Source organism: Amblyomma americanum, chromosome 2 (genome assembly GCF_052857255.1).
Source record: "Amblyomma americanum isolate KBUSLIRL-KWMA chromosome 2, ASM5285725v1, whole genome shotgun sequence".
Taxonomy (NCBI): Eukaryota; Metazoa; Arthropoda; class Arachnida; order Ixodida; family Ixodidae; genus Amblyomma; species Amblyomma americanum.
The window spans coordinates 223,806,179-223,823,759 of record NC_135498.1 but is presented as its reverse complement, the minus strand read 5'-3'; the positions used below and the strand labels follow the sequence as shown (position 1 = coordinate 223,823,759).

Sequence of the window (17,581 nt, the reverse complement as noted above, 5' to 3'; positions counted from 1 at the left end):
TTGCGACCGGCGAAAGCTGGGCACCAAACTCCCACCCCCTTCTCACTTGTTAGCTGGTTTCTCGCTAAGCTTGCCATGCTGAGTCGAGGGCATCTCTTTTCGGACCGAGACCGCTACCTCTAATTGCTCTAAGGGTGTCTGGGAGTGCACGCTGAAGTGCGCAAAAAGGTGACACTAGGCCTCAATCCGCTCTTCTATACTGACCGCTACCCTCAAAGACAGATTTCTCTGCCTCGCTCCTCGGCAGGTGAGCGGTCGCCGCCACGAGCTGCTGTGCTTTCTTTCTCTAAAGGCACGGTGCAGGATCCTTTGTCCGTCTCCAGTCTCGCCAAACAGGGCTCGACTCTCCCGTCCGCCTTCTCGTCCCCTGCAACTACAGCGACGCCTCTTTCTACGGCGCTGATCTGCTCCAGTTTCGCCAAACAGGGCGCGACTCTCCCGTCCGCCTTCTCGTCCCCTGCAACTACAGCGACGCCTCTTTCTACGGCGCTGATCTGCTCCAGTTTCGCCAAACAGGGCGCGACTCTCCCGTCCGCCTTCTCGTCCCCTGCAACTACAGCGACGCCTCTTTCTACGGCGCTGATCTGCTCCAGTTTCGCCAAACAGGGCGCGACTCTCCCGTCCGCCTTCTCGTCCCCTGCAACTACAGCGACGCCTCTTTCTACGGCGCTGATCTGCTCCAGTTTCGCCAAACAGGGCGCGACTCTCCCGTCCGCCTTCTCGTCCCCTGCAACTACAGCGACGCCTCTTTCTACGGCGCTGATCTGCTCCAGTTTCGCCAAACAGGGCGCGACTCTCCCGTCCGCCTTCTCGTCCCCTGCAACTACAGCGACGCCTCTTTCTACGGCGCTGATCTGCTCCAGTTTCGCCAAACAGGGCTCGACTCTCCCGTCCGCCTTCTCGTCCCCTGCAACTAGAGCGACGCCTCTTTCTACGGCGCTGATCTGCTCCAGTTTCGCCAAACAGGGCGCGACTCTCCCGTCCGCCTTCTCGTCCCCTGCAACTACAGCGACGCCTCTTTCTACGGCGCTGATCTGCTCCAGTTTCGCCAAACAGGGCGCGACTCTCCCGTCCGCCTTCTCGTCCCCTGCAACTACAGCGACGCCTCTTTCTACGGCGCTGATCTGCTCCAGTTTCGCCAAACAGGGCGCGACTCACCCGTCCGCCTTCTCGTCCCCTGCAACTACAGCGACGCCTCTTTCTACGGCGCTGATCTGCTCCAGTTTCGCCAAACAGGGCGCGACTCTCCCGTCCGCCTTCTCGTCCCCTGCAACTACAGCGACGCCTCTTTCTACGGCGCTGATCTGCTCCAGTTTCGCCAAACAGGGCGCGACTCTCCCGTCCGCCTTCTCGTCCCCTGCAACTACAGCGACGCCTCTTTCTACGGCGCTGATCTGCTCCAGTTTCGCCAAACAGGGCGCGACTCTCCCGTCCGCCTTCTCGTCCCCTGCAACTACAGCGACGCCTCTTTCTACGGCGCTGATCTGCTCCAGTTTCGCCAAACAGGGCTCGACTCTCCCGTCCGCCTTCTCGTCCCCTGCAACTACAGCGACGCCTCTTTCTACGGCGCTGATCTGCTCCAGTTTCGCCAAACAGGGCGCGACTCTCCCGTCCGCCTTCTCGTCCCCTGCAACTACAGCGCCGCCTCTTTCTACGGCGCTGATCTGCTCCAGTTTCGCCAAACAGGGCTCGACTCTCCCGTCCGCCTTCTCGTCCCCTGCAACTACAGCGACGCCTCTTTCTACGGCGCTGATCTGCTCCAGTTTCGCCAAACAGGGCGCGACTCTCCCGTCCGCCTTCTCGTCCCCTGCAACTACAGCGACGCCTCTTTCTACGGCGCTGATCTGCTCCAGTTTCGACAAACAGGGCGCGACTCTCCCGCCCGCCTTCTCGTCCCCTGCAACTACAGCGACGCCTCTTTCTACGGCGCTGATCTGCTCCAGTTTCGCCAAACAGGGCTCGACTCTCCCGTCCGCCTTCTCGTCCCCTGCAACTACAGCGACGCCTCTTTCTACGGCGCTGATCTGCTCCAGTTTCGCCAAACAAGGCGAGACTCTCCCGTCCGCCTTCTCGTCCCCTGCAACTACAGCGACGCCTCTTTCTACGGCGCTGATCTGCTCCAGTTTCGCCAAACAGGGCTCGACTCTCCCGTCCGCCTTCTCGTCCCCTGCAACTACAGCGACGCCTCTTTCTACGGCGCTGATCTGCTCCAGTTTCGCCAAACAGGGCGCGACTCTCCCGTCCGCCTTCTTGTCCCCTGCAACTACAGCGACGCCTCTTTCTACGGCGCTGATCTGCTCCAGTTTCGCCAAACAGGGCTCGACTCTCCCGTCCGCCTTCTCGTCCCCTGCAACTACAGCGACGCCTCTTTCTACAGCGCTGATCTGCTCCAGTTTCGCCAAACAGGGCTCGACTCTCCCGTCCGCCTTCTCGCCCCTGCAACTACAGCGACGCCTCTTTCTACGGCGCTGATCTGCTCCAGTTTCGCCAAACAGGGCTCGACTCTCCCGTCCGCCTTCTCGTCCCCTGCAACTACAGCGACGCCTCTTTCTACGGCGCTGATCTGCTCCAGTTTCGCCAAACAGGGCTCGACTCTCCCGTCCGCCTTCTCGTCCCCTGCAACTACAGCGACGCCTCTTTCTACGGCGCTGATCTGCTCCAGTTTCGCCAAACAGGGCTCGACTCTCCCGTCCGCCTTCTCGTCCCCTGCAACTACAGCGACGCCTCTTTCTACGGCGCTGATCTGCTCCAGTTTCGCCAAACAGGGCTCGACTCTCCCGTCCGCCTTCTCGTCCCCTGCAACTACAGCGACGCCTCTTTCTACGGCGTTGATCTGCTCCAGTTTCGCCAAACAGGGCGCGACTCTCCCGTCCGCCTTCTCGTCCCCTGCAACTACAGCGACGCCTCTTTCTACGGCGCTGATCTGCTCCAGTTTCGCCAAACAGGGCTCGACTCTCCCGTCCGCCTTCTCGTCCCCTGCAACTACAGCGACGCCTCTTTCTACGGCGCTGATCTGCTCCAGTTTCGCCAAACAAGGCGAGACTCTCCCGTCCGCCTTCTCGTCCCCTGCAACTACAGCGACGCCTCTTTCTACGGCGCTGATCTGCTCCAGTTTCGCCAAACAGGGCTCGACTCTCCCGTCCGCCTTCTCGTCCCCTGCAACTACAGCGACGCCTCTTTCTACGGCGCTGATCTGCTCCAGTTTCGCCAAACAGGGCGCGACTCTCCCGTCCGCCTTCTTGTCCCCTGCAACTACAGCGACGCCTCTTTCTACGGCGCTGATCTGCTCCAGTTTCGCCAAACAGGGCTCGACTCTCCCGTCCGCCTTCTCGTCCCCTGCAACTACAGCGACGCCTCTTTCTACGGCGCTGATCTGCTCCAGTTTCGCCAAACAGGGCTCGACTCTCCCGTCCGCCTTCTCGTCCCCTGCAACTACAGCGACGCCTCTTTCTACGGCGCTGATCTGCTCCAGTTTCGCCAAACAGGGCTCGACTCTCCCGTCCGCCTTCTCGTCCCCTGCAACTACAGCGACGCCTCTTTCTACGGCGCTGATCTGCTCCAGTTTCGCCAAACAGGGCTCGACTCTCCCGTCCGCCTTCTCGTCCCCTGCAACTACAGCGACGCCTCTTTCTACGGCGCTGATCTGCTCCAGTTTCGCCAAACAGGGCTCGACTCTCCCGTCCGCCTTCTCGTCCCCTGCAACTACAGCGACGCCTCTTTCTACGGCGCTGATCTGCTCCAGTTTCGCCAAACAAGGCGAGACTCTCCCGTCCGCCTTCTCGTCCCCTGCAACTACAGCGACGCCTCTTTCTACGGCGCTGATCTGCTCCAGTTTCGCCAAACAAGGCGAGACTCTCCCGTCCGCCTTCTCGTCCCCTGCAACTACAGCGACGCCTCTTTCTACGGCGCTGATCTGCTCCAGTTTCGCCAAACAGGGCTCGACTCTCCCGTCCGCCTTCTCGTCCCCTGCAACTACAGCGACGCCTCTTTCTACGGCGCTGATCTGCTCCAGTTTCGCCAAACAAGGCGAGACTCTCCCGTCCGCCTTCTCGTCCCCTGCAACTACAGCGACGCCTCTTTCTACGGCGCTGATCTGCTCCAGTTTCGCCAAACAAGGCGAGACTCTCCCGTCCGCCTTCTCGTCCCCTGCAACTACAGCGACGCCTCTTTCTACGGCGCTGATCTGCTCCAGTTTCGCCAAACAGGGCTCGACTCTCCCGTCCGCCTTCTCGTCCCCTGCAACTACAGCGACGCCTCTTTCTACGGCGCTGATCTGCTCCAGTTTCGCCAAACAGGGCTCGACTCTCCCGTCCGCCTTCTCGTCCCCTGCAACTACAGCGACGCCTCTTTCTACGGCGCTGATCTGCTCCAGTTTCGCCAAACAAGGCGAGACTCTCCCGTCCGCCTTCTCGTCCCCTGCAACTACAGCGACGCCTCTTTCTACGGCGCTGATCTGCTCCAGTTTCGCCAAACAAGGCGAGACTCTCCCGTCCGCCTTCTCGTCCCCTGCAACTACAGCGACGCCTCTTTCTACGGCGCTGATCTGCTCCAGTTTCGCCAAACAGGGCTCGACTCTCCCGTCCGCCTTCTCGTCCCCTGCAACTACAGCGACGCCTCTTTCTACGGCGCTGATCTGCTCCAGTTTCGCCAAACAAGGCGAGACTCTCCCGTCCGCCTTCTCGTCCCCTGCAACTACAGCGACGCCTCTTTCTACGGCGCTGATCTGCTCCAGTTTCGCCAAACAAGGCGAGACTCTCCCGTCCGCCTTCTCGTCCCCTGCAACTACAGCGACGCCTCTTTCTACGGCGCTGATCTGCTCCAGTTTCGCCAAACAGGGCTCGACTCTCCCGTCCGCCTTCTCGTCCCCTGCAACTACAGCGACGCCTCTTTCTACGGCGCTGATCTGCTCCAGTTTCGCCAAACAGGGCGCGACTCTCCCGTCCGCCTTCTTGTCCCCTGCAACTACAGCGACGCCTCTTTCTACGGCGCTGATCTGCTCCAGTTTCGCCAAACAGGGCGCGACTCTCCCGTCCGCCTTCTCGTCCCCTGCAACTACAGCGACGCCTCTTTCTACGGTGCTGATCTGCTCCGCTAAAAGTGCTTCCGCCAGCCTGCCACGGTGCACGCGATAAAGCGTCGGCCGCCTCGTTCGTGCTGCCCTGGCGGTACTTTTCGGCGTATAAGCGTAACGTTGCAACGTCAGCGCTCGTCTCGCCAGTTTGCCTGCGGGGTTTTTGAGCCTCTTTAGCCGCGACAGTGCCTGGTGTTCTTTCTGCACTTTGAAAACTGTTCCGCATAGGCACATGTCAACGGAACATGTCAACGGAAGAGTGAACGGAAGAAGCTGGTGAAGAGGAAGTCCATTACTGAGTTAGCCGTAAGAGGGAAAGTACAGGAGTTTAGGATAGCGCTGCAAAACAAATTCGGCTTTAACTGAGGAAGACGACCTTGATGTTCATACAATGAACGATAATCTGACAGCCATCATCACGGAGTGTGCAGTAGAAGTAGGCGGTAGGACAGCTCGACATGATTCCGGAGAGCTATCTCAGGTGACGAAATATCTGAATAAGAAGCGCCAAAGCATGAGGGCGTCTAACCCTACCGACAGATTAAAACTGACAGAGCTATCGAAGTTAATAAATAAGGGCAAGGTAGCCGACATAAGGAAGTTTAATATGGAGAGAATCGAGCATGCTCTAAAGAACGGAGATAGCCTAAAAGCGGTGAAGAGGAAACTAGGCATATGTAAAAACCAGATGTTGCGTTAAGAGACAAGCAGGGCAATGTCATTAGCAATATGGGTAAGAGTTAACGTAGCCGATGAATTCTACACAGACCTGTACAGTAGCCAATGTAATCAGAGCATCATTGAGAAAGACAGTAGTGCACGGTAATGCGTCATCCCGCCGGTAACGAAAGATGAAGCAAAGAAAGCCTTAGGAGCAATGGAAAGGCGAAAAGCAGCTGGGGAGGATCAGGTAACAGCAGGTCTGTTGAAGGATGGAGGAGACATCGTGCTAAAAAACCTAACCACCATGTATACGCAATGCCTTGTGACCTCGACTGTACCAGAGGCTTGGAAGAATGCAAACATTACCTTAATTCATAAGAAGGGAAACGCCAAGGACTTGAAAAATTACAGACCGATCAGCTTACTATCAGTTGTCTACAAAGTATTTACTAAGGTAATCGCTAATAGAGTCAGGGCAACCTTAGACTTTAATCAACAAAACGATCAGGCAGGCTTTCGTAAAGGATATTCCACAATAGATTATATTCACGCTATCAATCAGGTGATAGATAAATGCGCGGAATATAACCAACCTCTATATATAGCTTTCATTGATTACGAGAAAGCATTCGACTCAGCGGAAGCCTCAGCCTTCATAGAGGCATTGCGTAATCAGTGGGTAGAAGAGCCTTATGTCGAAATACTGCAAGATGTATATAGCAACTGCACGGCTACTGTAGTCCTCCATAAAGTCAGCAATAAAATTCAAATAAGGAAGGGCGTCATGTAAGGACACGATCTCGCCAATGCTCTTCACCGCCTGTTTACAGGAGGTATTCGAAACCATGAAGTGGGATAATCAACAACAGCGCGACAAACGGGACAGAGAAGAGAGGACACAACACAGAGCGCTGACTCACAACTAAAACGTTTATTGGCCGCCATACTGCCCTAGTGGCCGGGAAGGAAACAAGCACGCTTGACTTGCGTGACAGTCAAAGACGCCAGTACATTCAATTCAATTCAATTCTTTATTTTCCATGTACACATGGAAAGGGTCGAGGGAAAAAAGCCAGTAAGATGTGGCTTGTCGAGCCCCTCGGCCCCTACACACAGGGCAGCATACAACATGAAGCGAAACATATGCAATCAAGATAGGGGATAAAACAGCAATAATAGCAAACAAAGGAACATAAAGAAAATATCGCAAACAAAGCGCGTCTGAGGTTACTTCAATAACGCCGTTTCATGAAAAGAATTCGAAATAAGCAGTGAAATATGCATGTTACAATCTAAAATGTAGCACATACACTCTCGTATCAACAGGTAAGAGTCATACGTGGGAGATATCCCCGCTACAGCAGGCACAAAATTTGCATTCACAAGTTAGCGTTCACAATCAAGGTAACGGTTTTCCTTATCTGACAGTGCTACAGAGGGAGTACAAATACATTGGTCAGAGGTCCTAGCTATCAGGTGGGCTTCTATTATTTCTGTAGCTAGCCAGTCGCAGTTCTTTGCTATCGCAGAGCATTTATTGTAGAGTGGAATACAGACTTTAGAGTCGTCATCGTCTTCCTCGTCTTCGTCATCTTTGCAGTTTCCGCAATGTTTTGCTACCTGGCCTTTGGTGGCGACACGAGGGACATTGTATTCGTGCTCCTTCACTCTTTCGTTAACACATCGGCCAGTTTCGACCATGTAAAACTTGCCATCATAACAAAGGCAGAGAATAAGCAACTCCTTCCTTGCAAGGCACGAATTGTTTCGCGTGCCTTATCAAGCAGCTGCCTGGTATTCTTTCAGTAAATGCAGTCGAAAGAATGCCAGGCTTGATAAGGCATGAGCCAGTGATTTGACCAATCCAAAATAGCGTTGAGATCAGTTTGTAACGTGTTGACATCCTGGTCACTAGTAATTTCTCTGAGCACAACACAGTCATCGGCAAATAGATACATGTTAGAAGTGACCTGCTGGGGTAAGTCATTAATGTAGGTTAAGAAAAGAAGGGGACCTAAAACCGAGCCTTGAGGCACTCCAGAGTTGACCGCGCTAGAAGGTGAAGTATGAACGTGTCAAGATACAAACTGGGAACGATGACAACGGAAGTGTTCTAGCCACGTAATAATTTTGGGGTCAAGGTTAAGTAGCGCTAATTTTAAGAGTAGAAGTTTGTGGAAAACTTTGTCGAATGCCTTGACAAAATCTAAGAAAATGCAATCGGCAAGGGAGCGTCGGTCAAGGATTAGGTGGAGCTTATGCCTAAAGGTAATTAGTTGCGTTTCACAAGACGATGTTTTTCGGAAGCAGTGTTGTGCGTGTGTAAAAAAACGAGTTTGAATCCAGAAAGTGGAAAATTTCGGAGTAAAGAATGTGCTTGAAGATTTTGTATGGGATACTGGTAAGTGATATTGGGGCGGTAGTTATATGGGGAAGCGGTACTACCGGATTTATGAAGTGAGATAACGGAATGGAATGGAATAGAATAATGCTGAGATAATGGAAACAGTGAGTGAAAACATACGGTTGGGGTGAAGTGCGCTTCCTGGAGCCGTATTCCGATCGAGTTTGAGTCATAATAAAAGACGTCATAAGCTGCCGCAGTGGCGACACCTGACAGAAAACCGGAAGCGGATGTCGGTTCGGTGACTGTGAGCAGTAGCAGGATGTCTCTGCGTTGCGGTTTCCGCAGCGAAACGTCCAGCGGCGTTTTTCTCTTTTCCGAAAAAAAGAATGCGACTGAAGAAACATTCAGCCACAAGCGTGGTTGCGCATCGAATTCCTCTTTAAAGGACTAATATCAAAGCTGCTTTATTTACCCAATTGACTTCAGCAAATACAAACAATATAGTTCAGGCACTCTTTTCTGCACCGTAAAGGCCGGAGGTGTACGTAAAGAAGGAAACATTGAACGCCACCACGCACGGCTTTTCAGTCACAGAAGGCGGCATCTACAGCCGTCGATCGCCGATGGTAAATAAAAGGAAGCTAGCTTGTTCGTACAACACGGCGTTTTACATTTATCTAGAGGAAAAGGAAATGGAGAAGAAAATTTGTAGCATGCACTCACTCGCCGCACAATGCGTGTTTTGTCCTGGGCTGAACCAAGACGCCGTGACAACTTGCCGTCAGCAACATCGCGTAATGTAAATTGGTGCTGTGATCGGACGGTTGTGAAGGCAGTAATTAACGTTTTTCCACTCATTTTATGCAGGCACTGCAAATAAATAAAAGGGAGAGTTAAAAAATTCTTCTTACTGTGTTTCTATTGGTATATGCGTTGGGAGACTTCAGAGACGAAGTTTTCATAGGTTTCATAGTTTTCATGGTACAAAGCGCACACGTGCCCATTGACGCGTTAAAACTAACTTGCAAACTTGCAAGCTAACCCGCGAGCTCAGTGATGCAGAGCCACACCACCGCATCTACTTCTACACCGGGGCCGAACACCCGTGTGTAGAATTATACAACGGTGAAGCATGAGATGGCGCATAAGATGAAAAAGATGTGCACTCTTAGTCTGTTCATGCTATAGCCTCGTGTGCAGTACTGTTTCATGCTCTTTGTCCTATGGTTGTATAGGCTTGAGTGTATGTATTTATGTATACAAGCGCAAACGTGTGTTTGTGCGTGTGTGTGCATGGAGCACTACACGACTGGGGCTGTCGGCGTCACGTTAGCAAGAAATTGCAACGATAAATATCAATATACCGCCAAAAATTGCGTCGGTAGTTGGTCCGTCTGGTGCAATAGGAACGTGTTCCTAGGAATGATTTTTACCACAGCAGAGATTCAGAATGATGTGTTGAATCACCATTCGACCAGAGCAAGCCCTTCCTGGTCTCAATATGAATTCAAAGTAGCATATTCAGTCCGCTAACAAGAACTTCAACACGCCCTCAACGAGCATTTTTGTAAGGGGTTGATCAGTTATGGCAGATAATGGGCGACCCTTATATCTAAGGTCTGAACTTTACAACAGCGCAGATGATTGCTCAGCACTCTTCCTCTTACGGAGCAATTACTTTCGACATTGGTCAAAGTAGGCTGGCCTACGCAACATGTTCAGAGAAGCAAGGTTCCTATAGGGCGAGAACAGCACCGAGGACCACGCCGCTGGCATCAATGGGAATTTCCATGCGATGACTGTGGTCAAAATCGCGAAGGATAGGAGGGGACACCGCAAGGCGCCGAAACCTGGAAAAGGCTGCATCACAAGCACGTTTTCAAGATGAAAGGTTGTGGTCCTCGGCAAGCCGCTAAGGTGAGACAAGATGGAAGGGCAATTAAGCAGGAAGCAGTGGAAATAAGAATATAGCCCGATGAAGCTACGCTCTTTCAAGGAAATGGATCGCGGGAACAAGGCCACTGCACGTAGTTTTGCAAGATCGGTAAGGACGCCTTCCTTGGAGACGACGTGGCCTAAGATGGTAAGCCGCCAGGCAGCGAAACAGCACTTCTTCAAGTTCAGTTGCAAGCCGGCGTCGCTCAAACATCGCAGGACCTCTCGAGGCGGAACAGGAGGGAAAAAAGTCTCTAGAAAAGACGACGACATTGTCCAAGCAACATACACACGTCCCACTTGAGTCCGCAGAGAATTGTGTCGATCATCTGCTCGAATGTGGCCGACGCATTGCACGGGCCAAACGGCATGACGCTAAATTCGTATGGGCCGTCGGACGTAAGAAATGCCGTCTTTTGCCGGTCTGCAGCAGCCATGGGTACTTGCCAGTAGCCGGAGCGCAGGTCCAGTAGGAAAAGAATTCCGCGCCTTGCAGGCAGTCGAGGGCATCGTCAATTCGGTGAAGTGGGTACACATCTTTGAGGGTAATCTTGTTCAGACGACGGTAATCAACGCAAAAGTGGATGTATCCGTCTTCCTTCCGCACGGGAACAATGGGGGAAGCCCAGAGGCTGTGGAAAGGCTGGTTGATGCCGCACTGGAGAATGACATTCACTTCTTTGTTAATGACTTCACATTCAGTGGGCGACACACGATACGGGCGCTGGCGCAAACGGCATGCGTGCCAATGTTGGTGGGGTGAGTGGCAACGGATATGCGGCCCAGTTATGTGTGCGGGAAGTCAAAGGACAGGCGGAAACGCCGAAGTAATGCGAGGAGCTGAGCGCGTTGGGCTGGCGAAAGGGTAGCATCGATATATCGGGAAAAACAGAAATGGTGTCTTTGTTTGGCGCAGCAGTAGGCGAATCGATGCCGTCTATATGGAAAAGGGTAGTAAATTCAGAGACGGAGTATGTAAGAGCCTGATCGACTGATTCGACATGTCTCAGGCATTCGCGACGGAGAAGTGTTGATCGGCAAGAAAAAAAGTTCGAGGCGCACATTTTCACTGTGGCCATCGCAGATAGTCAGAAGAGCGAACGGAAGGCGGAAGCGGTGGCGACTAGCAGCAGCATCAGTCGGAGTGAGAACAGTCGAATCAGAATCGCAGATGTCCAGAGTTGTAGAGAAGGCAGGGATGTCACTATCGTCAGCGACCAGCATTTTACCGCCTGAGGGAGAGGTGTCGCACGGCAGAGCGGGACAGAGCTGAGACAATTCAATGCTGGCACAGGCGCAGTCGATTATCGCATGAGGAAGGGAAAAAAGTCACAGCCAGAATAATACCGCGAGGACAGCGGTACAGCACGAAAAACTTGGCGAAGCATGCAGCGCCGCGGGTACAAGGCAAGCTGTGCACGCCGTGAGGGGTTGAATGTGGTGCGAGCTTCCAGTGCGGAAGCAAAAGTTCGAAAGAGGCGTCGTCACTTTACGTAGTCTTCGGCAAAGGGCGGCGCTAATAGCTGATGCAGCATCGCCCGTGTCCACAAAAGCGAGAACGGCGACGCCATCGATAACACATCAACAATACGGTCTTGGGCAGTTTGATAGAAGCGCAGTTCTTGCCTCCGGCACTGCGGCTGTTAGTTTTACTCAGGGGCAGCAAGGTGAGCGGCGGCGCATGGGAGAGAGAGATCGGCGACAGAGAGAAGGCGAGCGGCGTGAAGCGTATGAAGAACGGTCAAGGTGAAATGAGTCCGCAGGGGCACCGGAGGAAATGGGTAGCGAAGGAGGCGCTCGGTCGTAGTGGAACAGGCGTGCCCCGTGCCGGTAGCTCAGCGCGCGTTGGCGACAAAGCAGTGCGACATGGCCCGGCAAGCTACAGGCATAACATATAGGGCGGCTTTCCTGGGAGCGCTATGGGTTCATGACGATGCGGCATGATAGGTGCCGATAGGTGCCGGCAGAGGTGGCAGCGGCGCGACGGATGGGTGTGAGACGTAGGCGTCGTGGTCTGGCGGCAACCTCAGCGTATGTGAGATGGGAGGTCACTGGTGGAAGCCAACGGCTGGAGGGAAAACGTCGGCGACCTGCTACTGCATGGTGCGTCAAAGCATGGAATCAAGAGCTGGCGCACGGTCGCCGTACACAAGCAGGGGCAAAAACTGGAAGGCCACCCGTTCCCGTATAAAAGCCATGACCTTGGAAGCAGTAACCCCGGGTCAGAAACCAGATGCAAACTCTCGGCGCAAACACCTTCTCCGGTGCGGAATGGCCCCAGGCTATCCATCAGGCGTAGTTGATTGGATTTTTGGGGCGCACCACTGGATGTTACTGGATTCTTCGACAGTCCAGTGTGTACCTACATTTGCAAATACTTCATGCCAGCAGGCGCACTGTCGCAATAAAAAAAAAACTGTCGGCGCAGGAAGGCACCCGTCGAGCACGCCGGAAAAGTATTTTGCTTCTTGAGGACGTCATAGCTCTGGCAAAGCTGGATAGCATCAATGACTCTTTGTGGATTTTTGCCTATCGACATATGGAAGGGGCCGTCGGAGATACCCTTCAAGGTGTTATTAATTTTATCGGCCTGAAGCATTGATGGGTTCATGCGCTTCCGCAGGTCGACAAAGTGTTCTGTATAACTCGTGAAAGTATCGTTGAATGCTAAACGCGAGCTAGAAGGCGTTGTTCGGCGCGTAGTGTGTGCCAAGCTGTGCGGCCGAATACCTCCGAGAAACTGGTCTTGAAGGAATACCAGGTAGGCAAGTCGACCTCATGATTTCGTAACCGCACGTTGGCTACGTCAGTAAGATAGAATATGACGTTACCGTGCTTGGTGGCATCGTCCCACTTGTTGCAGGCGCTGATGCGCTCGCACGACGACAACGAGTCGTCGACATCGTGGTCGACATCGCTGGGCCTCCCCCGTTGTTCCCGTGTGGAAGGGAGACGGATGCATCCGCTTTTTCGTTGATTACCGTCGTCTGAACAAGATTACCCTCAAATATGTGTACCAACTTCACCGAATTGACGATGCTCTCGAGTGCCTGCAAGGCGCGGAATTCTTTACCTACTGGACCTGCGCTCCGGCTAATGGCAGGTACCAATGGCTGCTGCAGACCGACATCGTGGTCGTCGGTGGACAGTGGACAATGTGATTTACGCATCACTCCGCCGACGAGAGAGCGGCAAGCCGAAACAGGACTGGCTGGAAGGCGCTCCACGCTTTGGTTGACTCCTGCTACCTTCAGCGTTGAGTTAAAAAAAAAAATTTGGCGGTGGTTTAGCTCTGGTTAAACCTGGAGTGACGCGATAGCTACAGCTGGCCGAGTGGAACATGGTCACGTGACCATCCCCATGATAAGCCACGGCGCCGCGCCGCCGGCAGCTGCTCCGCACCACGTGACCAACCACGTGACAGCCACAGGGCCGCCACGGAGCCGCCACGCTGAAGGTTCGAAATGCTACCGTAATGTAGCTATCGCAACAAAAAAAGGCGGAAGCCGGGACGTTTACCATGATTTAATTTAAGGTAACCGGCGCGCTGGACATTAATTCTAATTTTTTAAGAATGCTCGGAACGGGTAGATCATGTTTCCGCGGTAAAAAAACGACCTCTGATTCATCTTTAGTGCACCTTTAACTTAAGCTGGACCCTTCCTGCCCCATAGGTGAGTACCGGTGAGATACAGGTGTTGTAGACATTTGTCTTGAGGGATAATGGTGGATTTCCATTCATGGTTTGAGAGAACCTGCCATATGCGCTCCACCCAATTCTTGTTCTTCTAGATATTTCCCTCATTATCCAACTCAGTTCAGTTCAACTCTTTCGTCGTCGCAATGGGCTCCACCTCACGGCTGGCTGACTATTGTGTGCTTGGAATTTTCAGTGCCTGGCGATTACCTTGAAGTACTGCGAGGTTACACGTTGCAAGGATTCCGAGTCGTCGCTGTTGCTTACCGGCGTCTTGAAAGAAAAATGACGTGGCACCACGTGCAACGAGTGGACAGGTAATGGCACACCAGATCATCTGCAAACTTTAACCTACTACCTGCAAGAGATAAAGTTTAATGTCTCTTCTGTGCTAGACATCTAACGTGTGATGATTATTGCATTATTTTCGGTTTCTCAAAAGTAATGATAAACATTAGGCCACGGCCTGAAAGATAGACGACGCACAAGCACTGCTTTCATCTAAAGTTATTCTCAGGAGTAAGCGTTTTCTGCTATCTTGTGCAGTCAACGTGAATATATTAATAATAATAGGGAGCCTTTATTTCACGTATGTATTTTTTCCTGCGAAGTTATTTTAAGCTGTTTGCAAATATCTGCACTTTAAGCACAAATCAGCTTATATTGGTGTAAAAATTGAGTAAGGAGCCCTCTAGCGCTGCTCCTTCAAGGAACAGGATATTCGGCCCAACTATTGGGGAAGGTTCCCTTGACTGATAATTCGGAATACTTAAGCTAAGCAAGGGAAACTGATTCCTCTTCGAAACATGCGACCGTCTAGCAGTTACGAACATTTGGAGTGATGTTTCGATCTCCTCTATATGCTATCACCAAGACTTCTGGTGCGGCGTTTAAAAAGCACCTCCAAATGTTAAAGTTTTGTGTCAAGGTACTATGCTTTAGGCTTAAAATATGCCTTCGTCACGAAGCGTAAGCCTTACATATATTTAGTGTGCGAGCTCTAACTTGGTATTGGGCTCCCTACCCTGACCCTGAAAGCGGGTGTGCTAGAGGACAACAAGGTGGCAGTTTGGGCTTGTCGGTAGTGCATGACGTATAAAATAGCGCAACAACAGACAAGGACACGAAAGAACACACACGAGCGCTAACTTGCAACAGTTTATTGCGGAAGAGAGCCTGTAGATATATATGACATGGCGATACATTGCGCAAGCGTGGCAGACAGTCAATTGTTTAGTGGCTTCTGAGGTAATCTAATTCCTTACGAGATAGCCCAACAGAGGGTTTCGCTTTGCAGTTATCACCTCAGCTATCTATCATTTCTGCTTCGATTATTTCTCGCGTGAGTTTGCAAGTGTTTTTGGCAATGACCGTGCATGCTTGAAAAAGAGGTTTGCACTTGGATTCACATTTTCTGCAGTGCGCATCTAAAAAACCACCTTTCTTTTCTTTCACATTGTAGCGATGTTCACGAAGGCGCTCGTTTAAGCACCTTCCACTTTGGCCTATATACTTCCTTCCACATGTCAATGGTATGCTGTACACAATATATTCCGTACATTTAACGAACTTAGTTTGATTATTTATCTTGCACCCACTCTTTGTAGCAGGGCCTGGTCTTGTCAATCTGCAAAGTTTCTTCAGCTTCTCTGGAGCTGAAAAAATGACTTTCACTTTTGCCCGTTGTCCAATCTTCTTCAAGCGGTGGGACAAGCCGTGAGTGTACGGAATCACAGCCAGTTTTTGTTTGTTTAGTGAATGGGACGGTGGTAGAGCATGAGGGTAACAGATCTCCTTTAGGAGCCTTTCGGCAACACTTACAAGGACATGCGTAGGAAAACCGGCTTCAATTAGCCTCTGTACTTGTTGAGCAAAACTTTCGGTCATTAGCTGAGGGCAGGATTTTTTTATGGCATTTGTGAAGCATAACTTGGCCATGCCCCTCTTGACAAGTTTGGAATGCGCAGAGTCATACGAGAGCAGTGGCTTGTTGGCACGTGTTTCGTATTTCCAGTAAATCTGATCGTCTTGAAATAAAAGCCTGATATCAAGGAAGCGAAGACTGTCCTCTGATGGCAATTCATGGCTAATGATAAGAGGCGATAAGTCTGCGCGTACTACGCTTAGTGTGTTAGTGACAAGTGCTTCAAAAGACCCAGATTGACAGTCAAGGAATATTAAATAATCGTCAACATATCTAAATGCTTTTGTTACTTTTAAGTTAGCAAGGCGGCTACAAAGGCCTCTGTCATGTTCGGCTAGAAATAAATCACAAAGAACGGGTGCAATTCACGACCCAATGCATATACACGGTTTCTTCAAAAATGGCAGTCCGTCCCATTGAATAAAAGTGGACCGAAGGTAAAGGCTTAAATGTTCTAGGAAGCCACTGCTCGACGTACCCGAAGCATTCTGGAAAGCTAAGATTCCGAACTTGTCAATAGAGTTCTGAACACAAGAAAGCAGACTAGCTTGCGGTAACGAATAAAACAAATCCTTAATATCTATAGAGAAACCTCTCAAGCGCTTGTCCGATGAAGACTTTATGTAATCTAAGACACCATCGGAATCCTTTACAAGGAAGGGATCATCTATCTGCAATAGGTTGAGCTTTTCTTGGAGAAACATAGCAATAGATTTTTGCCACGTATCATTTTCAGAAGCAATCACCAAGAATGGAGCGCCCACCTTGTGCGTTTTTGCACTCAAAAAGACGTCAAGGTGGTCATACTTTGATCTAGCAGAACTTTTTGCGGGGCTAGTTGGTCCATTCTGACAATAGTGAAAACAGCGCTAAAGAAGAAGGCGGAAGGCGAAACGAGGAAGTGACAGAAAAGAGCCCTGACTGACAACTGAATTTATTGAGCGAAACTTGCGCAATATATAGGAAGGCAGTGGCAAAGATAGTCAGATGCAGTCAACGTCACATGATGCAAAGAGCCCAAAAAGCGATAAAAACAAAACAAGGTGATAAAGCCAACAGTGAACTGAATCTCAAAAGGGGTGGTAACAAAAAGGAAACTACACTCAATTACTATACACAGTTAATGTCACATGGTGTAAAGAGCCATAAAAGCGATAAAACCACAACAGGGTGAAAAGGCTAAAAGTCCGCAGAAACTCAAAGGGATGGTAACAATAATAATAATCATTGGTTTTTGGGGAAAGGAAATGGCGCAGTATCTATCTCATATATCTTTGGACACCTGAACCGCGCCGCAAGGGAAGGGATAAAGGAGTGAGTGAAAGAAGAAAGGAGGAATAGGTGCAGTAGTGGAGGGCTCCGGAATAATTTCGACCACCTGGGGATCTTTAACGTGCACTGACATCGCACAGCACACGGGCGCCTTAGCGTTTTTCCTCCATAAAAACGCAGCTGCCGCGGTCGGGTTCGAACCCGGGAACTCCGGATCAGTAGTCGAGCGCCCTAACCACTGAGCCACCGCGGCGGGGGGAAGGAAACAAGAACTACATGTTGACTACATGTTGACTTAAACACTTAATGTCACAAGGTGTAGAGCCATAAAAACCGATAAAACATCCATAGCAGATAATAAGGGTAAAACCGATATAAAATGAAGAAATGGAATTTGGAAAGAATAAAAATTGATAGAATGTAGCAACGTAAGGCTAAAAAATTCACTGACCTTAACAAAAAAGCGATGCAACAGTGACACTCAACGATTGAAACACGCGTAGTTAACACTAAAAATTTTAGCAATGTTGTTCCAAAAAGTCAAGTTCACTTCCGTACAAGGATTTAGACCCGTCACTGACACATTCCAAGCCCTTTCTTTTTATAAAGAAAGCTCAATAAATTTCGCTCAATAAATTCAGTTGTCAGTCAGCGCTCTTTCCTGTCACTTCC

At 51.0% G+C, this 17,581-nt stretch overlaps 1 protein-coding gene across 14 annotated transcripts in view; it reads left to right on the top strand.

The window, feature by feature from the left end:
- The window catches only part of LOC144122196 (polyamine-transporting ATPase 13A3-like), a 738,347-nt gene that overhangs the window by 347,126 nt on the left and 373,640 nt on the right, over nt 1-17,581 (top strand). For all 14 annotated transcript variants that reach the window (XR_013312846.1, XR_013312843.1, XR_013312839.1 and 11 more), the window contains exon 18: nt 13,910-14,030. Coding sequence is in view for 6 of the 14 variants with exons in the window: in XM_077655777.1 (XP_077511903.1) it covers nt 13,910-14,030 (121 nt within the window). In the remaining 8 variants the exon portion in view is untranslated. The remainder of the gene's footprint in view (nt 1-13,909; nt 14,031-17,581) is intronic.